Source organism: Mycteria americana, chromosome Z (genome assembly GCF_035582795.1).
Source record: "Mycteria americana isolate JAX WOST 10 ecotype Jacksonville Zoo and Gardens chromosome Z, USCA_MyAme_1.0, whole genome shotgun sequence".
In the NCBI taxonomy this organism is placed as follows: domain Eukaryota; kingdom Metazoa; phylum Chordata; class Aves; order Ciconiiformes; family Ciconiidae; genus Mycteria; species Mycteria americana.
The window spans coordinates 22,630,635-22,657,945 of NC_134396.1; the positions used below are offsets into that span (position 1 = coordinate 22,630,635).

Below are 27,311 nucleotides of genomic sequence, written 5' to 3' on the forward strand. Positions count from 1 at the left end.
ATGGACAAAGAATTCCAAAACCTTATTTTAGAGAATGATGTCCTCTTCAGTGACAGGCAGTAACTGAAATGTATTTTTTAATACTGAATCGCATTAGCCCTAGCTGTATCTAGACACATGAAACTGGCTATTGGCTCAGCCTTAGTTTTATGACTGCAGGTCAACCTACCCAAAAAATTTTTCTGGGGCAAATGTTTGTAAAATGAAAGAATTTGGAATGGAGTCATTATAAGCAAATAATTTATTAAAAATAACTTTTTTATCTTGAAGAATATTTGGAAGCAAGTGAGGGATTCTGCATGCATACTTTTTTTTCTTTGTTTTAGAAGATGAAAAACTACTTTCAGAACAAATAGTCTAGTGAAATAACTAAAAAATCCTTGCACCAAACATAACATTTATTTTCATCTATTTTGACTCACCAATACAGTTCCAACACATAAGCACTTTCAAAAGAAAATATTTCAGGAACATCAGTTTTTTGTGGGTTTGTTGGACTTTGAGAAGAATGTGTTCTAAAGTGTAGTTGAAGCTTTGAGAAATTAAAAAGAAAAGAAAAAAGCTTGTTGGTATTCACCTAGCTTTAGAGTACCAGCACATTAAACAACCTTGGAAATGTGTACAACACTACAAGAAAGCAGATTTAAGTATAAGGATGTTTGTCACTACAAGATTTCACCTGAAATACGAGGAGATTTAAACCTTTTCCTCTTCATTAGATCTGTGAATGTTGCTCTTCAGATGGATCTGCAGCCGAGTGTGCCACCAGTAAAAATCACTGCTGGAGCTTCTATGACAGACAAGCCAGTCTCTTAGAAAGATTTTATTAGTTTTGTGCTCTTGGCTGAGTAAGAGGCATTACAAGTGTTAAAGCAGGGTAGTCATTAAGATTACAGTTGAGACATGATTAATTATCTCCCCTCTGCCACCTCTGCTTCTCCGTCACCCTTCCTTCTGACCTGTTTCTATTCCTCTTTTCCTAGCACTCTGTGGGCCAGGTCCTCATTGGTGACATCAGTGATGCTGAGATCAGAAATTGGCTCCTTGCCCCTATTTTTCCCTTGCCTTCCCTCTAATTTGCCTTTTCCCTTCAAAGACTCTTCGCTGCAGCTCCCAGTGTTTTGCAGGTATCCTTGACTACAGCTCACATTCCCCTATCTCCGGCCAGCTGGAGCAGCTCCCTGGCATGATATAATCCAGATCAAAGGCAGGTGGCCAATCAGCAAACGAGCAACTTGTTGGCACACAACAGAAGTGACTCAGCCACTATTTGGTCCCCTCTTTTCAGTCTTAAATTTGGCTAAAAAGTAGTTGTGGGTGGTGGATCTTGAAGACAGTGGATTGCAAGTCATGGTGAGCTGTACCAATTAAAAACAAAAAATGGGTCTTCTGGAACTGAATGTAGTCACAGACTTACCCAATCAGCAATCCAGCTGCAAGGCAAAACCAGCACAGCCTGATACACAGCAGATTTGTAATGTGATTTTTGGAGACGGCACCAAAATAACTTTGCAATGCAAAAATCTATAATCAGATGGATAGCAGAATTTCTGTGGGATTGGAAAGAAAATTGCAAAGTATCTTAACAAACCTTTAAAGATGTTAATTGCATAATACTGTAACTGTAGCATGAGGTTTGTACTCCATTTATATATAACCCATCTGGAGCAGGTTCTAGGCACAAACAAAGCCGCTATGTGCACAGCAATTTGAATGTGTTTACAAAGCCCTGCTTGTATTTGAAATCAAAGTACATCCTCCTACAAACATTTCCACCCCATGAAGTTACTCAGCAAGTTGTTACAAGGATAAGTCACTATTTATTTTCACTATCTATTCTTGGAAGGCTTGTTTTTTAAAGAATTTTTTACTGAATGGAAACCAAATTTAAAACCACACGTTTTTAAACCTACCTGTTGTAATTCCTGTTGACAGTGGTTGTTTCACAGAATGCCTTCAAAATATCCCTTTTCTTCCCATCAAGGAATTAATGCAATTTATTGAGCTGCAAGTGGAAATTCACCATGTCAACAAAGATTCAACATTTCTACCAGTTAGGTCACTGGATAAAGACTTGACCTCTGTGTGCTGTCCATATCTCTGCCACTAGTTTATTCTTTCTTTCAGGGAAATTGCATACTGCCTTTGTGCTTTCAAAGTGGGGATTGTCTATCTTGCAAGAATTTTGGGTGCCAGGCCAAATTACATTTGCAACATAAGAATATTATTCTCCACAGTACACTTGCAGATATAAGGAAGCACTGGGGGAGAAAATTCACCACCGTGGCATGCTGAGCCAGAACTTCTACCATCATGTGTCGACATGGCTCCATATGCCAGGAGTACATAATAAGAAGGCCAGTGCTAGGGATCTGAATAGGAGTGTTGGTACAGTTTACTAACTCAGTTTAGCATCCAATGCAAATTAATGCTGCTTTCTTTAACCCAAGGTACAAAATAAATGAAAGCAATATTTCTCAGAAAGAGGAAAGTGTGGTAGCTTTGTGCAGTATAGTTCCAGAACACTTTGGCAGCAATGCACTTGCTGTTATTGAAGTTAAAAATGAACGAATTTCCAAAGAGGGACAAACCAGATCACACACGTGTACTTTCAGGAACAAAGTAGGAAAGGTTCCAGCCATGACATCAAGTCCCATCTGCGCTAACATCTTTGCCAATTCTTGAAACCAGTGCCTTGTTTTTCCAGAGGGTCTCTGTCAAAGCCTGGTCATTAGACACAAAACCCAATATAGCTGCAGACCTCCATTCCTGACTGTTTGATCTGTGGCTTGTGGAAACTATCACAGGCCTTTTCACAACAAATTTTCTGCTCAGCAGTGCCTGCTAATAGCCAGAATGCTTCTTGAGTAAAATTACCCAACAATGTAAAAGAAACAATCCACCTACATGTTGAATAACCCGGCCTGGAAAATGGCACTTTCATAATGACTGAAGTTTGAGATCTTCTCTGAAGGCTGACTTCCTTACTCCTCAGTTCAGCAGTAACTTCTCCACAATTGCAGCAGTGTTCCTTCAATTAGTTACCACCGCTTTAACTGTAACAGAAAATAACAAAGCGTATGTGAGCCAAGGTAGCACGTTAAGGGGGTCACTTGTTTACAATCTCTATGCGGTCTACTTTGTCTCTGAGATCATCTTCTAACCAACTACAATCACAATTGCTTGCGTATGAAGTTGCTTATGCAGGATGTTCCAAAAACACCTATCAGATGAAACAATGCATAGAAATTAGTTTTGAAGTTATACACCAGCCACCAGCAAAAGCTGTAGCAGCCATGAGGAGGAAAAAGAACTGTCTCAGTCAAACGTGCTTCCCACTAGCTGCCAGGAACCTCCATTTCACATTCCTTAGCCTGAATTTCTTCCCATGGGTTAGTTTTAACCCTGCTTGTTTCTTGTTTCCATTATGGCCTCTCTCTCATCGTTACCTCCTCTTGTGCTTCCTCTGCTTCCTCTGATCCTCGCTGCCTTTCCTCTGGCTACTCCCTCAAATAAACAGAAGTCCATTTTCCTTCCAGACAGACCATGCATACCAGCTAGGAACACAGAAGTAAGCTAACAGGTTTCATATACAACTGCACATTTGAAGGCAGATTTACCAAAAATAGAAAAAAAAAAGAAAAAGAAAAGAGAACACAGGAATTAGGTACAGGAAAGAGAATGGGTATTTAGAAGGAGCAACATTCTCTATTGGGATCCTTCATTTTTCAGAATGGCCAAAATTTTGCTTGTTTGGTGGGCGACAGAACAGGGAGCAGTGAATAGCTATAGATATATTAACGATGCTGATAATGGAGCCTCATCTCTAGATTTGGCAGGGTAATACAGTACCACACCCTGTGAATGTTATTCTCTGCAGGTGCTGACTACATAACAGTGAGACCCACTGTCTCCAGTCTATTTGGGTTGTTCCTCAACAGTTCATGAGTTTTTGATAACAACTTTACTGTCAAGTTGCCCATGGGCTAAAATGAGATCTTGCTGCTATTGCTCTTACTCATGCATATGGTCCCATTCCTTTCTTCCAAAATTCTTCATGTGGTGACAAACACAGGTTTACAGGACTGCTGGGCAGGCCAACCTGCCAGGCAACATGAATAGCTAGAAGTCTGTCCAACCAGGCAATCTGTTTTCAAGTGGGCAATTTCTATTTAACTTTTGGGATAGTTTCAGAATCTAATATGCTGCTGGTACATTTAGGGTTAACCTTCCAGTTTGGATCTGTCCTGTGCAAGGATTTGTGCCACACCTTTGCTCTCACAGCTGTTTGGGAAAGTCCTCAATGGAGCAGCTTCAGAAGCAACCATGGTTTTGCATTCTCTATTTGGATTACTCTGAATTTAGCTCTTTCCTAGGTTCTAAAATGCAGCCTGTTCAGAGTCTTGCAAGTGAAAGGGACTAGCTTTTGGCCCAGGCAAAGTAGGCAGCAACTTAGAACAGCAGACTACTGGCTTTGTCTGGGCTAAGACAGCAATAATCAGTTGCTTCAGCAGCCTGTACAACCTGAAGAGTCAGTTTTACCTCCTACTTGCATAACCTTGGCTTCTGAGGAAAAAGTAGAGGGATGCAAGGCAGCAGCAGAAACAGACATGAGCAACAAAAGTAGCAAGTCCTTTTCTTCCCCTCACTGTCCTACACAATGACAGAAGTAGCAAGCTTAGTCCCTTCTCAGCAGCCTAATAGGCAGGACAGTAGCTGGCGGTAGCGGGAGGGATGTGGGAAGAAGAGCTGAAAGAAGGAAGAGAGACATACCTCTAATCATTACTTCAAATATTTTTTTCCTGTTGCAAGAACCTTTATCACTTCCCCCCCCCCAAACAAGAGAAGGTTCTGATCATAAATCCCAATTTATTAATTAACAATAATGTACCAATAATGTATCTTTTCTAAGTACAAACAAAATAGCTCCATTTGTTTTCAGTGGTGCAGGATAATGAATGCTTTGCAAGAGAATGCTAGAGATTTCCATGTCTTTCATACTTGTTTCAGGCCTTACACAACTGCATCTCCAATTACACTGTTGCTAGATTGCTTTATTTTGTCATTACATCCCTTACAAGTAGCTATATCAGCATATTTTTTGTAACTGATTATATTTGTTTCCTTGTTCTTGGGGATCCCTTACACAACAGTCCAGTACTGGTTTCCAGTTATCTTTTAAATGTGACCTTATTTGGTTACTGTGGGTATGGTTGTCTTGTCACTCTTCTATCTCAGACTGCTTGCATCTACCCACTCATGAATTTGTTTTCTTCCTTTCTAATTATTCTTAATGTATCCAGTCTTAGCAGAGGCTCAGAAGTTCACCAGCAAAATGCAGGTTCTCTGTGCTTTTTGAAAAGCTTCTGAGAAAGTTTAATATAATCATGCATCTGTGCTGCTTACCAGTCTGTATACCACACCTAGTAACATACAGCATTACATGCTGCTAACACACATGAACTGAAACTTCAGCACACACTTATACCCAGGCATAATCTTTCATAAAAATCTTAGTGGCTTCCACAAGCACCCAGCCTGCAAGCTTCCTCTGCTTGATGATTTGTTCACAGTGCTGGGTCCAGTGAGAAGGCAGATGGCAGTCAGAGGCAAAAGGTGCACAGCCATAGTTCTTAATGTTATCATGAGCACGTACCTGAATGGATGGAGGCAGGAGATTGTACTCCTGACATCCCCAGAATAATCCATTTGTCCTGCTAAATAGGAGGCAAACACAAAGGGCCAATAAATAATACAGAAAACAATTAACAAAATTATGGACATTGTTGACAAAATAATGATGACACATCTACCCAGTTTCATCCTCCAAGATGTTAATATCAGGCTCTTTGTAACTAAGGAGTGTAAGTTTACCTAGCTCATCAGCTTCCCTGGAGTGGAATCACTCTGCTTTCAAAAGCTTCTAACCAGAGATGATCCAGTTAAATGCATCCCTTTGTATTTACTGAAATTAGCAAGTGCACTACAGTGAAATCCCTGCTAGACAAACACCTCTCCAGCACAAACCTACAGCCACCTGATGGTCTATTTTCCTTGATACTTTCATATTTTACCCTGAACAAATGAATTCTGAGGTTTTAAACTTCAGGTTTTAAACTTAGCTACCTTCTCTCAGATATTAGTATGTTAAGATTCTGTGGCATCTTTCACCTCAAGATCTTATAGTAATACTGTTTCAAGTATTTTCTGGTCGTTTAAGACCCTTTATGACTCTGACAACTACCTCAGATGACAAAAGTCAACAAATTGACTTTCCCAGATTTCCCCACGCTGACCCAGGGAGTGACCTGACATCTAAGGTTCTTTGCTTTATTTTGTTATTGCTCTTAGCAGGTCATTCTATACACGTTTTAGGGAGGAAAAAGTAATGATTAAAGTAATTTCACAGAAAAGTCCTAGGTATTTTCAGGAAGTGGTAAATTGTCAGAAATTAAGGAGGGTTGGTTACTGCATATGTTTTATACAGTCTAGAGGAAGTGAAAGAAAGAAAATAGTTTCTGTTTCTTGACAGTTGTTAACAGAAGTATTTGAAAACCATTGATATCAACCTGTTACACAGAAGTTAACTCCTCTGAGTATCTTCTTATCAGAAATGGGTTATTTTCACGTTGTTCAAAACCAGTGTCCAATTCTGGTTTTGCTCCTTTAGCCACAAAAAGCATCTAAAAAAATCAAGTTTGTAACCCTATTAACAGTTTTTTCATTAAAATATAGTTCTGATTATTCTTAGGAAAAAAGCATGAGGCTAGATGCATCTATGTTTAAGACACAGTTAGAGGCTTTCAGACTGATAAAGGCTTTTAAAAGTCCTAAAAATCAAACAGGTGGACCAGAATGCAATGTTTTGAATGTGATAATGGTCTCTCACATATATTACATTCCACCTGAGCATTAAAGAGTGCTTGGAAAGAGATGTAGGGCTCCAACTCATAAGCACTGCAGTAAACTGCTGCAGCAGTTAAAGACACTACTAACACACAGACTGTTCTGCCTTCTGCCAGCCAGGACAACGGAATGTCCTAGCCACCATGATGTGAAGTCACTTCAGCAGGCTTTATTTTCACTTCAACAAAACAGCAGGGTGACACTGTGAAATGGGCAGTAACAGAACCTCTTTTTTCCTTTGGGTCAGACACCACTACACTTTAGTGGTGTCTTAGAGGAATAATTTTGCCTTTGAAGCTTCCATGTTTACTAATTTTCCTTTTTTAAGCCTTCAGCATATACATCCAGTTCCATCCTACACCTTCTCAACTGGAAAGCTATTTAACTCCAAGGAAGTCAGATTGCCAACTGATCCTCAGAACAAGCTGCTCTTCCACATCTTTCCAAGAGCACTGCATCCTGTTCCACATCCCTAGACATCCACAGAGCCCCATGGCAAAAATCACCACTTTATGGTTCTGGCTCAGAAGCAGTGCCATGTCCACACCTCAGCTATCACAGGTTACACTGGAACATTGCAGCCAAGCCTCTGCCAGTAGTTTATCCCCACAAACATTTAAGAACCTAGTAGGCCAATCCCAGGAACATGCTCTTTTCTCCTGGCCCTATATCAAGGGTTGGCAATGTGGCTGATGGGAGAGGAATCCTACCCATGGAGCAGTGTCCTATTAAAATATTTTACATGAGTCTATTAGAATTTGTGTCAGAGCTGTAATAAGAGGAGCACTATTTGAGCCTACTGGAACCTAGAAGAGCTTAGTAATTTCTCATAGGAGGTCTCTTGCAAAGCTGGGGAGAACAGCCTTCATTGCCAAGTCCCACAATTTAACCTACTGCCATTTTTTCTGCATTTATACCTAAGTTTCTGAAATTAACAACACTAGATTTTCCAAGGTATGAAGACAGTATGTAGCTACAGCTGTTCTGAGAACTTTCTTAGCTAAGGGCAGTTAGCCTAAGGCTCAGTTAGCCCAAGGCTATCTCAGCTATCTAACTTAACATTTGTTGCACAAGACAAACTGGACAGTAAGTATCATCATCACTATCCCACCCTGAAGCTTTCAAGCACATCATCATGACTTACACAAGTACAGGACTCAGGTAGATTAAAACAACACTTCAGTGTTTTTAAGTTTAATATGTACAGGTCACTGAACAAGATGGTAAAGGGTGAACAGGCTCTAATTCTGAGACAGAGAGGAGGCAAAGGCAGTGCAACAATGAACACAAAACCTAAGCTAAGGTAGCAGAATTTACATGTGATACAGTAGAAAACATGTATAAAGGCTGAACAACTCATTAGGGTTTCCGAAAGCAGCACACAGATCTTTTTAACATAGAAATGTCCTTGACTTAAGAGTATGTGAATTTAAAATCATTTAACTGAATCACTAATCCCTTGTATGAATTCCTGTTCATGGATGGATGTCCATTTCTGGATTCAGCTGTTTTGTTGGATTAAATGTTGTCTTCACCCATCACTGCATTTCTTGTGAAGAATGAAGTCCCCTGTAATATGTTGAAAACAGTCTGTAGCAGCATTACTATGGCAAAATCTGATGGAGTGGCTCACACCATTTACTTTAAATCAGGTTAGTTTTGGCTGTTATCTGAATTTCTGGTATTAGAGATTGGTCACATGAATTGCTGTGTTGGCAGATCACTGCAGGCAGTGACTATTGTAAACTGTGGTGGCAGACAGCCGACATCTACTTCTTCCATCAGCATAGCTGAATCTAGGGGTGTCCTGTACATATGGTCCCACAGTGAATGATTTATTCTGGCTTCAAGATCAATTGACTAAAGCTAAACAGAAGCAAACTATTCTTATACCCGAACCAGGGTGTGAACACTAAATTAGGAAAAGTCTGCATATTGACAAGGCTAGTATATTCTAGCTGAAATAAAACTCCAGACCTTAAATTACATACCTTTCTTATCAAGCAGCTGTATTTCATGTTCATGCATCTGATTTAGCGAGGAACAAGTATAAATATAAAATAAAAATATCTCCAGAATCCTACTCACCTATAACTTAACAATGAGCTCATAAGTGAACATGAACAGAACAAGGCTGTATCTTGCCATTATTCTACAAGTTGAATGGCAGCAGAGATGGCCCTAATTTATCCAGGTGTTTGACAGCATCTGGAAAAGCTTACACATCCCAGATCTGCTATTTGCCTTTGGCCTTTCTGATCAAATTCTGTAACTGAGCAGATAGCTGTCACTTACCTGGGGAAGTTGCGTTATAGTACACATGACAAAACTGCCCTTGCATGCTGAAAGTATGTTTAACAAAATACTGAAAAAGATCTCTTTTCTAACCCAACTTCATACTGCAAACTAGAACTGATTCTGTAATATATGCCATTCTTTGAGTAGTAGCCTGGCTTGAGTTGAGTGTTATCAGAAGAAAACAATATGGCCCCCTACACTTGTTTTTCACTTTGACTAAATTGATTCACCATACTCTTCATTATACAAAAAAGAATGTATTTTTTTCCCAATCTAGTACATTCACAACCTTTGCTGCTTATAGGATCAAAATTCTACAGTGGTCTTTTTCCTCATGTATTCCCCCACTGCCCTGCAATTAGCACAAACCTAATACCAGGAACAGCAGAATAAGTAAATGATCATAGATTTTACTGCTGTTTCTGGTACTTAGAGACAAACTCAGAGACTGTTTAAAGATGCATAAATTCACATTTGCAGTAGAAGCACTATTAACCACAAGAAGAACAACAAAAGGGACTCTCCAAGAACTACTGGCACCAGTTCAGAATTCTGGGTTTGTCCCACTGAGCAAAAGTTGTTTGACCACTTCCAGCAGGCAGTTTAACAGGCCAGTAATAGCCAAAACTAGGAAACAGATTATCTTACCAAAACCATACAAAAAGATAACTGGCTGCCAGAACCAGAACAGGTCAGCACCCAGGAATGAATGCTTAATAACTGAGGACACCTCAGAGTCCCAGAGAAATCCATTCTGGGCATGGTTCTCTGCAATATTCTTTTCAATTGCTTCAGTGAAGAGTTTTGTTTACAAAATCTGCAGCTGACACAAAGCCAGTGGGATTTGGTGAGCACCTTAGAAGAGAGGATTAGAACTGAAAATGATGTTCAGAAATTGCAGAGAAGCTCAGAAACCATTAAGATAAAATTCAATAAAATAAAGTGTAAAGTGATACTCTTGCAAAAACACAGACACAAAACTGGGACCACCTGGTTAGGAAACAAAATGTCAGCCTGGAAAAACACAAGGAGAGAAAGAGATCAACACCACAGTGTCCTCTCCCTTAAAATATGACATCAAACCAAACTCTGGAATTTTGTGGACTACAAAATAAACAGGAACACTAACACACTACCACTGCAAGCCAACCCACCTTTCTCACACACAGACTTCATTTTGGAATGCATTCAGAAAGGCTCTTTAGACAAAGGAGATAATTATTCCCCTCTACTTAGCCTTGAGAAGATCTCAGCTGAATACTATCTTTTCAACATCACACTCACAAACACACCTTGAGAGTTTAGAGAAAATGAAGCTACTTTGAAAGAGGCTCTATACTTTAAACCTATGAAGACAGCTGGATGAACATGTATGTCTCCAGAAAAAAAAAGGCTGAAGGGAAAAGTGCACAAGTACCAAGCACATTCATGAAAGTTGTATTAGAACAGAAATTTTACTTTTAAGTTATAAAACAGTTACATCTTCCATGAGAGAGGGAAAAAATCTAACCACCTCTAATAATTACTTTGTTGCTAGTCATATCAGGCTGAGATGCACCATGTCAATGGAGTATAGCACACATAATATTACATACTGTGGATCAATAGATAGGTAGGTAGGAGTTATCCATCCCACTAGGATCACATACTTCAGGAAAAGCACTATTCCCAATACAAAATGGATAGGGCATGAGAAAACTTTTGTGGGGAGTACCAGCAAAACAGACACTTTCAGGGTTTCTTATCTCAATGATTTACTCCATCATCACAGGGTTTGCTTTTACTGCTTAACAACAACAAAAAAAAGACTGCTTTTTCTATGTTAGCTACCCAAGACACATGAACTATCTTGGTGTAAAAGATAAGACACTTCCACCTTACTGCAGCAAAGTCATGAAGGCCAGTCTTAATTCTCCATCTGATGATGACATCAATGAACTTACCTCACTGTAAAGCTGAAGTATCTTGCCTTCACCCATTTTCACCTTTGAAGGGTTTGATTAAAGTTCAAACAAGTATGCTTTTCCTCTTTGCTTTTTGGGGCGAACACTACCCACCAAAGCAGCAGACATAAGCAAAAACTTTATGCATTTCTGTAATGCAAGTTTGCTCGCTTATGACTTTCCTGGATATGTAAAAAAATTTTTTGCCCTGTTTTGTTTTTTATATCTAAACCTGAGCATGAAGCCACCTTCATAGAATGTTCCAGCTTAAACCCCTTTTTCATTGACCACCTAACCTAAGCAGCTGGACTTCACTAGGAACTGGCTGAGGCACTAAAAAATACTCCTTTCTGCCATTTCTGCTGCAGTGGCTGCAACCTCTGGCAGTTGCAGCCAGCTGATAGCAAACAGAGTTGATATCAACCTCTGGCAGTTGATAGCAAACAGAGAAATACCACCACAAACTGTAACAGCAGGCATTTCGAGGTGGTAGTGGTGAGACTGCTGTTATCATCTGCAACTCCTTGATGGTAACGACCTTCTTTTGGTATAAGTGTCCCTGCAAGAGTTCCACCGATATATTCGTTTCTAAATAGTTTTAATTATATTGGTATCATTCCTCACATAAACAAGCTTTAGTTCCACAGCAACACTCTAGCTAGTCAAAATGGTACCTCTTCTCATTGTGGTACTTCACCTAGTTTGAAAATTTTATGTGCAATTTTACTGTTGTCAGCAGCATCCAAAGCAATTCAGTAAAGGGCCCTCATCTTTTTTCCTTTTGCTAAGCTAGACAAATCAATCAGGGGAAAATTAATTTATCCTTTAGCATGTGATTATTCACCATGTTTGCGTATTGACTATGCACGAAGCTTCAACCACCCAAGTCTCATATAGTGAACCCTCATTAATCCTACCAATTTCAGTAAAGATTTTCACATCAGTTGAACGTGCCTGCCTTGACAAAAAACATGTTTTCCAACCCCTCAATACACATTACAATGAGATTAAATGATACTTCATCAAAATACAAAACAAAAAAGCCTTCAGATTGACATCAGCAACATGCCCATTCCACTGGAGTTTTTGTTGCCCCAAAATGAAATTGGCTGCTGCAGCCTTCCCAAAATAAACATAGCTGTTAACTAAACATAGGCACATTTATCCCAAAGGCAACTGAACTTCTTTTTCTTTTGCCTGAAAGATTAATTTTATATTCCTTTTTTCTTCTCTGTATGCTTTCTACCAAAAAGAATGGCTTGACCTGGTTTAGAATGGTTTGAGTGCTGCTGAGTCCAATGAGCAGTTGAGCTGTCTTGCAAGGAAGCTTCCCCTCCATCATTGAACGCTTGTTTTCTCTTCTGGAGAGAGAAAAGGCAAAGGGCCCTCAAATTTACTCTGGGGAATGGAGGAGGAAAAAAAAGACTGCCTAATGAAAGTTACAATAGGGTATGAAGAAAAAAAAAGAAAAAGGAAGAACCCCTTTACCTCTTTCATTTCCATTAGCATAATTTTCCAAAAATGTTAACTACATTATTTTATCTCTAAGACATCGGTTACAACTAATAGTTTAAGACAAAGCTAAAACCAAAATTATAAATTGCTCGTGGATCAAAAGTTTTACATAATGATATTGGCTATTTTGTATACACAGATTGGAATGTTTCCATTTCTTTTTGTTCCCAAGTAAATATTTTTCACACAGACAACAGTGAACTGAAAATATAGTCTTTTTTTCTATTGGATACTTAGTGCTGTCAAGTTAGCGCTAATTCTTACACACTTGTGTTTCAGCATTTTGGTAGTCACTTTACATAACAAGTATGACAAAGCTAACGATTAAGTAATAACACCTTGAAAAACTACAGGAACAGTAGTAATTAGCCCTGTATAGCCAACATTGTGATGGTGATTACTGCTCCTATTCAACCAATAAAAAAAGCCCCAAACTAAACACCACGTAAACAATAGCTGTCACTTAGTGACCGTAAGGTGCATTTGGTGCCCCCAGCATTGCTTCAGGTCCTTAACTACTCCACCTGGCCACAGCAGAGGAACTTCATGTTAAATACTCTCACCTGAGCATCTGTAGTAGCTACTGATTTTAATACTGAAGTTCCTCTTAACTTTTTTTACTCCGTAGCACAAAGTGAAATCCACAGCAAGAAAGTTACACTAGCTTCAGAATAGCAAATACCTCCCATATGACAAGATAAAAAAAGATAATTACATATAACACCACATATGGTAGTTGGGCTCTATTTTTTTTTTTAAAGTTGACTCTACAACTGGTGTTCAAAAAAAATCCCTCAGACTGGCGGGCTCATTACTTTAATGAATTACTTAGACGCTTGTTCAATAAAAAGGTATAGCTTCTGCAAACAACGCCAGAGCTCTGCAGCGCTTGGCTGCACATCAGGTAAGCGATCTACAGCATAAAAAGAAAAACAGAGCACCAGCACGCGGAGTTGAAAAGTGTACTTCCAAACCGTTAAACAGCCAAAAGGACGGAAGCAAGCAAGACGGAACAAACGCAACCGCGCTATTTACGCTCCCTATCCCTAAGAAACAAGAGATCCACCTCCGCTCTCCACACAGCCTTATTGTAGCTGGCGACTACTTCAACAGCCGCCTCCAGACCTGCGACGCGCAGCAGCCCGGTCCTCCGAGAGGGCACGTCGTAAATAACCGCCCGCCAGCCCCGGCGGTGCCGCCGCGCCGGCGGCCGTTGGGAGCGGGAGCCCGCCTGACAGGCCGGTTCCGCTAGACTGTTCTCCGCAGCCTCCTCCCGTCCACGACGGCACCCTCTCCCATCGGAGACCGGGCACGGGGTGTAAGTTTCGGGACGAATGGCAACGCTCTTCTACTACCCCCCCTTTTTTTTTTTAAAGGCAGGGGGACAGCCACCGCCCCCCCGCCCCCCACCGCCACGTACAGAGACCCCAACGCCTGTCAGGCTGGCTTCTCCCCGCCCCCCTCGCCAGCGGCGGCGGGCTCGCCCCGGCAGGCTGGGGCAGCGGCACGGCGGAGTTCCAGCACCTTCTTCAGCTCTCCCCAAACTACTCCCGCGAGTACCGCCGCCGCCCGCGCCCTGCCGCCGCCGCCTCCTCCCGGAGGGCACTCCCATCCCTCTCTCCCCTCAGCTCATGCGAACTGAGGAGGGATGAAGGGGGGCGGAGGAACCTCGAGCGGCAGCCCAGGCCGCCCCGCCGTTGCACGGCAGGCACGCGAGCAGGACCCTCGGCGTGCGCGCACACGCTCTCTCGCACACTCACAACACTCCCCGCCCGCCACGCTCCTGCACACCTCCTCCCCAGCCTCTCACTTGAGCGACAGTTAGCCGCCGCCAATAGAGCCGCCCTCTCTGCGCAGGGGGGCGGGCACTCCGTCGCCGGCGGGCCAATGGGAACGCCGCTTCCTGAGCGGTGGCGTCGGTGAGGGGAGGCGGCGGGGGGGCCGGAGGAGGGGCAGGAGTTTAGGAAGAGGAGGGAATGGCTGTCATCAATGAAGTCATGTTCATAATCTAGTCCCTCGCTCCGGTTCCGGACCCGGGTGACTCACCGAGGGGGAGAGGAGCGACATCCAGCACGGCGCTCCTGCCGGGCGGAAGGTAAATGTAACTTACGGCTCGGTCCGCCCCCCGCCCCGCTCCCCGTCCCTGGCACGGCCGTGCCTGCGCTGTCCTTTATTGTTAGTGATCGCGCCGTCACGCACCGTGCCCACCTTCCCTCCCCTTCCCCAGGCACGTCCCCGCTGGCCCCGGGCGCCGCCGTGCCACCTGCTTCCTCTCCCCACCTTCTCCGGCGCCCGGCCCTCCCAAATATTTATATCCCCCAGTGGGTGGAGAGAAGAAAGTTTTGATCCGGTATTTCTGGAATAATCACGATGCAAATCTCCGGGGTGGGAGGTGTGAGGGAAAAAACCCCCAAGGCGTCGCTGGTGGCTGACGTGTGAGTCAGCGGCACCCGCGGGAGGGGCGGGGGAGCGGCGGGGCGCCGTGCCCGCGCGTCTGTAGCCGCCGTGCCGCGGTGTGCGGCGGGGCGGCTGGCGTTTTTCACCGGCGCGGCCGGCGGGCTCGCACGGCAACAACCAGCAGCTCGTGGGACCCCTTGGTCTTGCCGCCAAGAGAGCGTGTCACAGGCTCCGGGCGACGCGACCGGGAGAGAAACAGATCCGGCGGAGCGACAGCCCACCGACACCCCTCCGGGGCAGCTCGGCAGGCCGGGGGCGGCCTCGCCTGCTGCCCCACCTGGTGTGGGCCGCCTGCTGGGCTGCGTTTCGGCGGCTGCCGGCGGTCGCAGGGTGCAGTTCACGGTGTCCGGCGGCGGGAGAGTGTGTTGCGGTGGGGTTGTTTCTCCGCTGTGGCACACGCTCGCGTAGACCGGGCCGAGGAAGGGGAAGTGGGGAGGCATGAGCAGGGAGAAAGATGGTGCGTGGGTGAGCGGTCCTGCCTGTGAGAGTAGCGGCGTTAGCCGGCAGAGCCAGGGAGGCCATGATCCGGATAATCGCCCTGCCTGCCTGTCACAAGCACTACACACACCGGGGAGGGGGAGGAGGTGGGGGCTGGGACTTCGCCCGACAGGCTGCGGCTCCTGTTGCTTTTCAGTCTCTGTTTTTAACTGTGCAGTCACTCCTGCTGTAAATGTGTCGCGATTTACTTCCCAAAATAGCTTGTCTCCCCCTACCCCTCCGTTTTCCCTGCAGAAATCATACCTCCGCCTCACCCCCCACCCCCCCCGCCTTGCAGCAGTCGGCGAAGCGGAGTAGCACAAAACATGCGCTTGCAATTTTGTAATCGCCTTCCAAGCAAAAAGCATTTTAGTTCCGGTGTGCGCGGAAATATTTTTTTTTGATCGGGTCGGGCGGGAGCGAGGATGCATACACACGCGGATGCTCAGGTAGGCGCGTCTCGTCTGCCCCGTCGGGAGAGGGGGACAGCGGTGGTCGGCACCTGGAAAAGTTCTCTCCCCTGACGGAGGCGGGGGCAGGCAGCGGGCCGCTGCCGCAGCTAGCTCCCGGGCGGGGCAGGAGGGCAGCGGAGCCCGTCCCCGGGCCTCCGCGAGGGAGAGGGAGGCGGTGGCAAGCGCCGGTGGCGGCGGGGGTGGCCTTTCCCGTCCCTCTGCCTCTGTCTGGGCGAGCGGCGGCGGCGGAGGATCAGGAAGTCACCGCCGCCACACACAGGCGCACAGACATGTTTGGTCGGCGCGACATGGTGGCGGAGGGAAGGAGCGGCGGGGAGACGGGCCCAGCCCAGCCCTGAGGCATGCCCCGGCTGCTCGCCCGCCTGCCGCCGCCGAGCCCCCCCCCCCCCCCCCCCCTTCCCCCGCCGTCGAGGTACGGGGCCCTGCGCGGCCCGCCGCCGGGAGCGGCGCAGCCATTGCTTCGTGGAGGGGAGGGGGAAGGAGGCAGCGGGGCTGGATATCCAGTCAGGGACGTTTCAGAGCCCGTCGGCCGGGGCGAAAACTTTCCTGAAAGGCCGGAGGAGGAGAATAGGGCCCTGCTGGTTGTGCGCGCCCGCCCCGGCGCCTTTGCGGGGGGAGGCGGCGGGCGGCGCGGCGCCAAGGCCTACGCGCCGCCCGGCAGGGCCGGAAGACCCGCACGGCGCAGCCGAGGCCGAGCGCTGCCGCGGGGGGAGCGGGCGGCCTGGGCCGAGCCTCTGCCGGTGCTCCCTGGCGTGCGCCCGTCTGTGTGCCCGCGCGAACACATGGTGCCGTGTCTCCCTCACGACCGCGTTTCATTGTGTCCGTGGTGCGGGGAGGAATGGAGTTTCTTATTTTGTCCCGTCCGTACCCCCCCGTCCCGTGTACCCCCCGTCCCCCCATTTATGATGGTGGAACAACAAACTGCACGCGGCTCGAAAAGTTACAGCTCTTCTAAACTCGAACTGAAGTTAGAGTTAACCGATTGGGTTGGGTTTTTTTTCCCCCCTAAGTGTGCATGATGGTCAAGTAGAGAGAGTGGTTAAGTGTCAGCATGACTACATAGATCGCACCGAAGTTGGTTTTCCTTGGTATCTGCTGGTTATGTTTGATATTCAGACTTGCAAACTTTAGGTTAACGCTGTTCTTTTTAAGATGTCTTTCGATGAATATTTTAGATAGGTACGTAAGTAACCAACTGAAGAATTTAAGCTATAAAGATTTTTTACTTTTACCATTTTAAGTATTCTGCATGCTTTCTGTAAAAAAATTGTTATGGGATCTATGACACAGCATTGTTCAGCTTGCATTCTTTCCTGTTTTGCTTTAGATTTCTTCAGTGTTACTTGGTTTTAACCACAGCCCCTAAGACCCAGACAATAAATATTGTACTGGAATTTAATTCCTTTAGTAGTATACCAGTTATATGTTCGGGGTGGGGCAGTCTCTTCTGTGTAAGTTAGTATTGTTGTGCAAATAGAGGCACACTTTCACTTTGGGAACTTAATTGCCCTATTACTGTCTTTGACTTTGTTTCTTTTGTCCTTTTGTTATTCTAAGGAAAAAAGTGGTGTACCAGATGGATAGGATTGGAGGCAGATTTTTTTGCCTATATAGATCAGTAATAGAGAGCAAAAAAGTGTATGGATAATGAGCATTTAAAAATAAATCTGAAGTTAAGTGTGTCATACAGCATATGTAGACTTGACAGAGGTGAGGGTAAAGCTTCATTAAATACAGTATTTCTCTCATGAGTTATGTTTCAGCTTTAGGACTGGTATTTCTGTGGTATTTCACAGAACATGCGCCAGAAGAGTGTGTTCAAAGCAGTCTTAGATCTTTTGTTCATTTCTGAAGTGGTCTGTGAGCGTTTCTTGTCAAGTTTGAAAAATGCTTTCAGCAACACCTGAGGCTTGAAAACTGACGAGAAAAAAAGTGTTCCAGCTAGCATTTTTATATTAAATATATTCTTGACAAAGGTCTATATGAAATTAATATCTGCAGATATATTTTCTCAATTTTTGTTGGACTTTTGAAGTTGGTGTCAGAATGTGCACCATAGCAACTTTAAAAAATGTCTGCGCTTTTACCTCCAATTTTCGTGGTCCTGATTAGTAATATTTCTGTGAACTAGTGATCCTTTTCAGAAGGAGACTTTTCATTCTTTGTATGACTGAGAACATTTTTGCAAATTACTCATTAAAATGCCTGTTATGTTTTTTGTGTTTTCTGCTGCAGTTGAAGTTCTCTGTGTATAAAGAGTGTTTCCTGGACTTCCACCTCTTTTGAACTTTATCTGTTTACGTTTTTATTTGTTTGATCCTCTAGTGGAGTAGTAAACACAACGTTATGACATAAAGATCACTTATGAAAATGGCAGCAGATTTGAACACAGCTTTGATAGTTTGCAAATATAGCAGAATAAGAAGACTAACACTGAAAATTGTTTTATTTGTTTCTGACACATGTAAAGTCATCTCTTCTTAGGTGTAAACATTTTCCTGTTTGTCTCCACTTGGTAGAGAATATTTCCTACGTATCACTGCAGGGTTTGAGCACCCAGGTGGATCATTTAGAGCTGGGACCTTTGGGAAAAATGTTAAAAATAAGTTTGTTGTTACAGAAACAATACCTTTTTCATATCTTCACTGATATTTTACCATAAGTAACTTTTATTTAAAACTATCTTCTCCCTCCTTCTTCCTCTTCTTCCCTGTTTAAGTAAAGACAAGGCCTGTCAGTAATATAGCGAATTCCTTTGTTCTGCCTACCTCTCATTATGGCTTTTGTTTTTCAGAATCTAATGTGAAGATGATGTTCAGTAACTCTGATTAATACCTGTAGTAAAGGTCATGGCATGGAAACTTAATCCGTAACCAGTCAGTGCTGTCATGAGTCAGTTCTCTGTGTCTGAAATGTACAGTGAAATCTACATATGTTGCAAACATGGACTTGATCTTGGGCATTGTCTGCTGTGACTGTGGCTATGGTGTTAAAAGGCAATTAAAGTTCTGACTGCAGCTATCTGCCTTCCTCTTTTCCTGAAGGCTACTGCCTTCTGCAGCAAAGTCATACATCTGCAGAACGGATCATACGTCTATGCTGTCGCCTCTGCATTGAAAAGTCTGGTGGCATAGCTTAGCCTAACTTGTGTGAACTCTGACTTGTGATGACGCCTTTTGACTGCCTGTAGTACATCCAGCCCCCAGCTGTTAGCCAGTCATTTCTTGGTGCTGATTTTCTTTTTTCATAACAGGGTATGCTGTAGGTTAGAGTAGTTGAGAAGTTGCTTTATGAAAAACTGAAACAGCCACACAGTAGGAATAAGAATTTCTACAAGAATATTTGTAAGGGCTTGAAGATAGGGGAGTATTAGGACTATCATCCTACAGTAAACTGTCTTGGCATGTGAAAAGGAGCCTTACGCTACATGATTCTACAATGAAGTTTCTGGTGTAAGCACACTACCCATTCTGCTAGCTCTCCTGGGGTGCATGCAGACAGTCTTTGGTAGAAGCTAGACAAGCAGCTAAAACAGTGTTCAGAGGTTTTTGTCTCTGGCCTGTGTCTGGATAAGCAATTAAGGTGCAGCATTTCTGATCCTGTGGTTTGTAGTTTAAACTGTAAATTCCCTTCCAGAAGATTTTGAATTTACAGTGAGGTTACATACATGAGTATGCAAAGGCAGAATCTCTCAGCTGTTAGTGTATTTGGCTTCTCTTATGTGAACTGCTTTATGTTAGTGGAAGATTTGACTCTTCTCCTTACTGATTTTTGTTGTTTCATGTAAACCTGTTTATTGATTGAATCACTGTTTGATGAAATGACAATAGTTAAATCCTAATAAATATTAATGCAGAGTGTCCTGTGGCATTGTACAATACAAAACACTGATTTGCTTCTAAGTATTGTGAGTTACTTGTTCCAGTTATGATGAGCTGCTGTCATTATTAATCAGTTCTTAAACTTTGAACATCTTCATTTAATAATGGTTAGCAGATTAAGCAAATACTACAAATCACTGACAGTATCATTTGATGTTTTCTGTGGTAGTGTAATAAAGATAACTCCTTTAGGCCTGTAGTGTATCACAATTTCACAGTGTATCTTTTCAAAGCCACCTGTGAATCATGACTTCAGTTGGAGATGTGTGGGGAGAAGTAGAGTGTAATTATTTTTCTGTGAAAGCAAAGTTACAGTCTGGTTTGCAGTGTGTATGTGACTGTTGCGTGGGTCCACATTTCCTTTTTATCAGATCTAAGTGGTGCAGTTTCCTTACTTTCTACTACCTATCCAAGGCAGGGGTCGTGGCCAAAACGTCCTGGCTGAAGTTCAATTTAGGTTGACTCAGTTATGGAAAGGCAGAAGTTATATTGGATGGTGAAGGGAAACAGCTAGAATTATAAATACGTACTGCTCCATCTGTTCTCAGACTTGGTATGTGCCCTATGTCAAAGCAGTCTATAATCTCTGGATCTTTTTGGGTTTCCAGCTGGTCTTGAATTCCAAAGGAATGTGGGTGGTTTGTTACCTGCCGTGTTTTAGTTTCGGACCTACTAATATTGCATACTTTCTTCATGTGAAGGAAATCCATGCCTTTGTTACCTTTGGGTTTGTAGCAGGTTTATGCCAAAATATGTGTAATGTGCGTGGATGCTGTGCGTCCTGAAACATTGAGCTGATGGACACCCTGTTGTACAATGAATTAGCTATATGTACAAAACCTTCTAGGTGCGTATAAAGTGGTAGTACAGAAACATTTATGCTCAGGGAATATTCCCTCAAATTCTTTGTAATGTAGGTATTCACTGTCCTAAACCATTTGATCTAGAAATAGTTGAGCAGAGGTCCTAAGTCTTTCTCTTCAGCTTCAGCTCTTGGTTTTGTGTCTCTTCTTGTATTTGGATGTGGCTAAAGTTACCTTGACAATGATAGATTTTCCCTCTCTCTCTCTCAGCTCTGGTGTGTCCAGCAGAGGTGGAGAGATTCTCTGAGACCACAGGAAGAACTGCATGATTCACCACAAGTAATTCAATCCCTAGTTCTATTTGGGGCTGTTCACAAAAGAGATTTGGTGATGTTGATGTAAATAAACCTAAGAAGTGATAAGGGATTACAGTTCAAGAAGAGATACGTCTTACTTGAAGTCATGTGAATAACACTACTCCCATGAGGGTTTTGAGGAAATTTTAAGATTGGACACTTGAGAAACAATTAGACAGTATGTAATGCATTTGAGAATCAGGGCCAGCAGCCTTATCATTTGGGACAATGATAAGCAGTCCAAACAAATGGGTCAACTCTGGCTTTGGCAGGGAATTGGCTTCATTTTGCTTCTTTCATTATAGGCACCAGAATTTACCCAAACTAATACTAATGTTACCTAGATGGAGCCTGGCCACTGTTGCACCTGTTGTTTCTTTGTCAAAACAAAAGATTAAAAAAAGATTTTTGCTTTGACTTTAATGAGAATTTTATAAGTACCTAGAGGAATTAGGTATCTAGCTCTTACTGAATTTTAATGAAAGCAGCTGCCTAATTCCTGTGGGTTTTTTATACAGTATCAGTCTTAGTAAAGGTAAACTAAGCTATTTTTGAAACATGTTAAATCATAAGCTTTTTAGCAGTGCTGTTCTGTGAACAGATCCTTAGTTGGGAAGGCCGTGTATAATGTGTTCTGGTTTATGGCAGTGGCTGTTTTTTTAATTTTGTGGACTACTATTGCCAGAGAAAATTGCTTTGTCTCTTTATGTCCATGGGTATCTTTGGACAGGATTCATTAGATTTGCATTCAGGCAGTATTTTCCAATATTTTATGGAACTAAAAGTCTTCTAAATTACTTTTTTTTTTTTGCATAGAAGTATGGTCTTTGACATACAAAAATCTCTGAATACAAATCTGTTTAAGGCAATTCACGATTATGTAAGATTGGGTGAGTTTATCTGCTCTTAAGGAAATATAATGAAGGGACTTGATGTGGTGTAAGGTGTGCAACATTCCCCTCTGGTAGTTACTGTTTTTCACAGGTTGGGCACTTGCTAGTCCATTAAAAAGAATTTTAGATTTTCCAAATCTGTATACAGGACATGTTTAATGTATATGTGAATTACAGTGTAACTAGTGGAGCTGAGACTGGAGCCAGTTAATTTTTATGAGAACTGCAAGTTGGATTTGAAATAGAGGTGAATAGAGGGGGGGATTTTGATACCCATTTTAATGCATAAGTGTAGGTAGAAGTCTTTTGTGAAATAGGGTATTTGGGGATACTGTATACTGATAGTAGTTTTGTAATTGGTTGCATTCTGGTTCTGTATACATTTTTCTGGATAGTGGTGGTGGTGCTAGGTTCTGCCTTGTTAAGTGGACTGAATTGGGCTTATAATGCGCAGAGAGAGTCAGCTGTGAGAGTGTCAGTCATATTTTACAATGTAATGACTGACTTATATAAAAACTCTTTGTTGTGTGGAAATGTCTGTTGTCCTTCATACAGCCAAACTGTAGGCCTCTTATAGGAAGCTGTAGTATGGTGTATGCAGTTGTGAACATTTGATAACTTGATTCCTTTTGTGGTAATGTCGTGGGGTTGTAGGGAACTAATTAGTGACTGTAGTGTTTTGTTTTGAACAGAGAAGCTTCATAGGCATCTCCCTGTTTTACCTTGCAAGGAAATAGGATCCCAAGGTACTTACTTCAGGTGAGGATATTTTATTTTAAATGAGTTAAGCATTGTTCTAGTTTGTTGCCTTTAATCTAAGAGAGTAGTAGCTATTAAAACATGACAAAAGGGAATTTATAAGCAAAAGCTATTAAGCTGGTTTTAATCCTCACAGAATGATTAGGTAGTTGGGGGGTAAATAAGTGAAAATGGTCTTGATGTAGTAGCATTTTATCTTCTGTGTCGGTTCTGATAAGTAAAGACTCTTGCTCTTAAAGGAGGAAAGATGATCAATTCTGTAAGCTTTGAATTCCCTGATAGCTAGCAGTAAGCACCAGTCCACTTTTTTTCTGACATGTCTTGCAGGAGGGCCTTGTTTCTGCTTTGTTGGGAACCTTGGGAGCGTACTTGGTTTTTCTTGAGTGTCTGTTTCTTAATTTGACTACAAGCCAGGGTGTTTGCAGTGTTACAGTGTGGCTTTATATAAGCAGTGTCATAACAGGGTTACACCACTTACTCATGTTAGAAAGTAATTACTGCTAACTATGAGTAGTGATAAACCCAGATTTGGAAGGTGGAACACTCTTCTGTGATAAATTCTGTAAGCAGAGAGGCTGGGGCAGAGAGTTGTCTTGGGCCTTGTAATGTACCATTACATTGTAAGTACCTTGTAAGGTACCAAATTAGAATGCTTTTTAGTAAAACTCATTTTTCATTGTATTGGCTTTATTATTATGGGACAAGTAATCATGGGCAGGTAACCTTACTATAAAACTACACCGAAAGTAAGTAAAGGGAACAGGCTAAGCCCATCTAATGGTCAGCTGCTGCTGAAAGTGGTGATCATACTTGCTTCCTTGTGCTGGCACTGGCACTCATCTGTCCTTTCAGAAAGTCAGTTCAGTAACTTGAATCACTAGATGGTTTGGGGGCTTTGTTTTATTTTTTTTTTTAATGTAGGGTTACTTTTCTGCTGGCTTAACTACTCAAATAAGGAGATCACTGTGTGATCAAACACATGAAAATGGTGCTGTTGGGAGTGGGGAATACCAAGAAACATGACTGATCTCGTTGGCGGCAAATGACCATCAGCTTTGTAAAAATATGGCAGCTACGTCACTGCATTAAAATACTCTGACATTAGTAAACAAAAAGTTCCCAATATTAGACATTGCTAAAAGTTCTTGGAAAACTGAAGAATAGTGATAAAAGTTCTCAGAAAACTGAGGAAGGTTTCAAGCCTGTAGCCTGCATCAATTTGTTCTACTAAGAACATGGAAATAAAAATATAGTAATAGTTGTTTTTTCAGCCTGTAAAAGCTTGTCATTTGTTTTCGGGGCACTTTTAAGCCACTTGAACTGCACTCTTCTGGTTTGTGACATCGGCAGAACCCCTCAAGTGGATTATAACTCTTCAGTCCAAAGTAATTGTTGTCTGTTCCATTTGCTATTATGATTGCATACAGTTATAAACCAGAGAGGCCCTACATTAATATCTACCTTTAAAAAAAAGTCAGAAAATAGTCTTAATAATCCTTCTTATACTTGTTTTGCTGCATTACCATGAATTTTATAAGTATGAATTTCAGTGCAGTCACATCTGTTTAGGGAGAGATTTTGGAGCACACATATTACAGAAGTGCTCAACTATCTTCCCTGCCTTCTGTAGTACTGTGCTTGACCCCACGTGGTACATCCAGTGATAGCAGGTCAATTCAACTACCATTGTCTCTGGTAGATGTTTCTCATAGTGTACTAGTTGCTTTGTTCTGTGAGTAACATATAAACATCCAGAAATTGGCTGAACTATCAGGATCCTTAGCCTTCTAGTGGGCTTTTAGAAGAATGGTCAAACTAGTGTGCAACATTAAGGATCATTTAAGCATTTTCTGCTGATGAGAGCTTGCATGAGTATGTGCGTGTGTGTGTAACGATTTCCAGTAGATTTTATTACATTTTTTCAATGCCCCTAATGTCACATAGAAATTCTGTTTTTGTTTTTGTTTTGTTTTGTTTTTGTTATTAGAGCTATTCTGCTAATTGAAAAGGAGACAGAAAATAGATGTCCACGCCTACAGACCCTGGCGCCATGCCTCATCCTGGTCCTTCCCCTGGACCAGGACCTTCACCTGGACCGATTCTAGGACCTAGCCCAGGACCAGGACCATCTCCTGGCTCAGTTCACAGCATGATGGGGCCAAGTCCTGGCCCGCCCAGTGTCCCGCATCCAATGCCGACAATGGGGCCTACTGATTATCCACAGGAAGGCATGCACCAAATGCATAAGGTAATAGTTTATTACAAGTGAACCTTTTTTTCCTAGAGTTCTCTCCACTGATTAAGAAACCTACTTACACAACATGTAGACCTGCATAACTGCTATTACATATCATGTATCACCTGCAAAACTGCAGCTACACTCCTGCTTCTGTCGTTATTACTCAGGATGATGCATATAACAGATTAAACACAGTTTCCTTGTTCTTCGTAGGCTGCTTTGAACTATAGAGTTAGTAGTTTCCAAATCTTCATTTGTAAACTGTACTTTTCAGTAAGATAGACATTACTAGGGAAAAGATTTGAATTATAGTGTTAAAACCTTATGGTAAACCATTGTAACCACCCTTTTTTTTCTTTTTTTTTTTCTTCTTGTCTGTTTGGACATATCTTGAGTTTTTCTGGGGTGTTTTTTAGTTTTGCATGATTTTTTTTTTTTAATTAATATTTTTAACTCTTAAAGGGCTTGTGCTTACAAATTTTTTACTCTTCCATGTTCATGAAAAACCTGGTTTCCAAGTTATTTTATAAAGGCTCCATCTTACTAAAGAATTTAAAACTTTAGAACAAGTGAATAATTGGATTTCAGTGGTTGTTGTATACACTTAAAATTACGTGTGTGTTTAGACTATCATTAAGGTCTTTTGCTTTGAGGAAATATTTGCTTGTGTGGGATTTCCTTTGTGAGAACAATCTCTTTATGTATTGTCATTTTTATTTGGTTGTGTACCAGAGAATCAGAGCTTAGGATAATTTCAATTTCAATGATGTTCTACTCTCAGAAATATGCAGTAACAGCTTACAGAGCCAAGATATTGAAAACATTTTGGTAACTACTGTTGATTCCACTTGGAATTGTTATCTGCACATAGAAAAATACTAAATTTACAATAAAAATTTAGTTTTAAAGTAATGTAAATATATTTTAATTTTCCTCATGAATTGGCAAGTTCTTCATGTTGCCATTTTCACATATGGATCAGTTTCATTCATTAAAACAGTTAAAACAGTGTGCAGTCAGTAGGGACATGACACTACCATGTTTTGCATGAAGAACTGTATCATTAAAATTTCTAATAGCATAAAGACAGCTGAAGTGAAGGAGGCCATGATCCAGCTGCTCGTTTCTACTGAACTGTTGTAATTTCTGAGAGGTCAGTACATTCAGTAACTAAAACTTTTGCATTTGAATCTTGAAGCATGTAATTTAGCTATTAGCCAGATTAGACATGTGCAATTGGCATTTCCTTGTTTGTGAGGTCATTTACAGCCCAAGCTTCCAGTGCTCTGGTGAATGCCCCAAACTTCATAGACAGCCAGGGTTTGTACATCCTTCAGTTCTCTTGTTTCTTTCTGATTTGAAGAAATTCTCTATCTGCAGAAGAAGAGGGTGGCACCAGGAATTTTCCATCAGAACAGTTGAATGCTCCACACATTATGTTTTTAACTGCTATATCCTGTTTCACCTTGTGTGTTCGTCAGACATTTAATGCTATGTTAGTGTTAGAAACAAACCAACAAATGTCATCCCACAAAGTTCTTTCAGTGACTTTAGAAGCATCTCAGAAGTTCTGTGAGACAGAGGAGAAATTCTCTCATTGAAGTGGCATTGAAATGTTTTGAAAAATGCACCATGAATGTGAAGAGTCTGGATAGCTAATTCAAAGATGACCAGTCAGTATAGTTATAGTAAAATTACTTTCCCTTTTCTGTACCTTGATTCTGATAATGGAACAAAGGCTGTAATTTCACAAGTCCTTATTTTAGTAGCAACAGCCTTGCTGTCCTCTAGGTTGCCACTTCACAAGTTCCAGCATGCCTTCATGTGTGTATGACTAAGCTAGAAAATGGGTCTATTGAACTGATCCAGGTGAAAAAAAAAATTTCTTGGTTAATTTTTCAGTCTAGATTAGTTTTCTGGTTTGTTTTCCTGTGTAACCCCAGAAATAGTGTATTATGACAACTGAGGGAAGTGTCTTTTTAAGAAATGCTGTGAAAGGGTGTCTCTAGACTATTTAGCAAATATTACCTGAGTGTTATTCCATGTAATTAAAAAACTGGTCGGCCACCTGCAGTTTGACGAAGTAAACATTTTCTTTCTGCTTAATGTTGTGTAAAGCAGTTTGACTTTCAAGTCGTGGTGTAACATAATTCATTTTTTTTCCTAATGAAATGCAGTAAAAGTGAGAGATTGCACAAAAAGTGTCCCAGTTACACAATTGCTTGTGGGGTACACATCCCATGTATGCAATGGGATGTGGTTCTTTCTTTTAAAATTCACTAACTAAGTAGCGAAACACCATCATTCTGTG

At 42.1% G+C, this 27,311-nt stretch overlaps 1 protein-coding gene and 1 long non-coding RNA gene across 7 annotated transcripts in view; one reads left to right on the plus strand and one right to left on the minus strand.

The window, feature by feature from the left end:
• Positions 1-424: 424 nt before the first annotated feature.
• LOC142421553 (uncharacterized) lies at positions 425-13,999 on the minus strand. The gene is made up of 4 exons (XR_012778920.1): positions 13,729-13,999; positions 2,908-3,056; positions 1,914-2,005; positions 425-532 (listed from the first exon to the last, which is right to left on the minus strand). It is a non-coding gene; the product is annotated as an uncharacterized LOC142421553 (long non-coding RNA).
• Positions 14,000-14,626: 627 nt separating this feature from the next.
• Positions 14,627-27,311, plus strand: part of SMARCA2 (SWI/SNF related BAF chromatin remodeling complex subunit ATPase 2) — a 119,339-nt gene continuing 106,654 nt past the window's right edge. The window contains exons 1-4 of one of the 6 annotated variants that reach the window (XM_075526285.1): positions 14,628-14,757; positions 21,024-21,092; positions 22,695-22,761; positions 24,749-25,009. In XM_075526285.1, coding sequence (XP_075382400.1) covers positions 24,785-25,009 — 225 coding nt within the window. In that variant the 5' untranslated portion in view covers positions 14,628-14,757; positions 21,024-21,092; positions 22,695-22,761; positions 24,749-24,784. Of the gene's footprint in view, positions 14,758-15,899; positions 16,046-16,216; positions 16,482-21,023; positions 21,093-22,694; positions 22,762-24,748; positions 25,010-27,311 lie in introns of those variants that run through there. The other 5 variants (XM_075526287.1, XM_075526286.1, XM_075526288.1 and 2 more) reach the window with 5 other exon arrangements.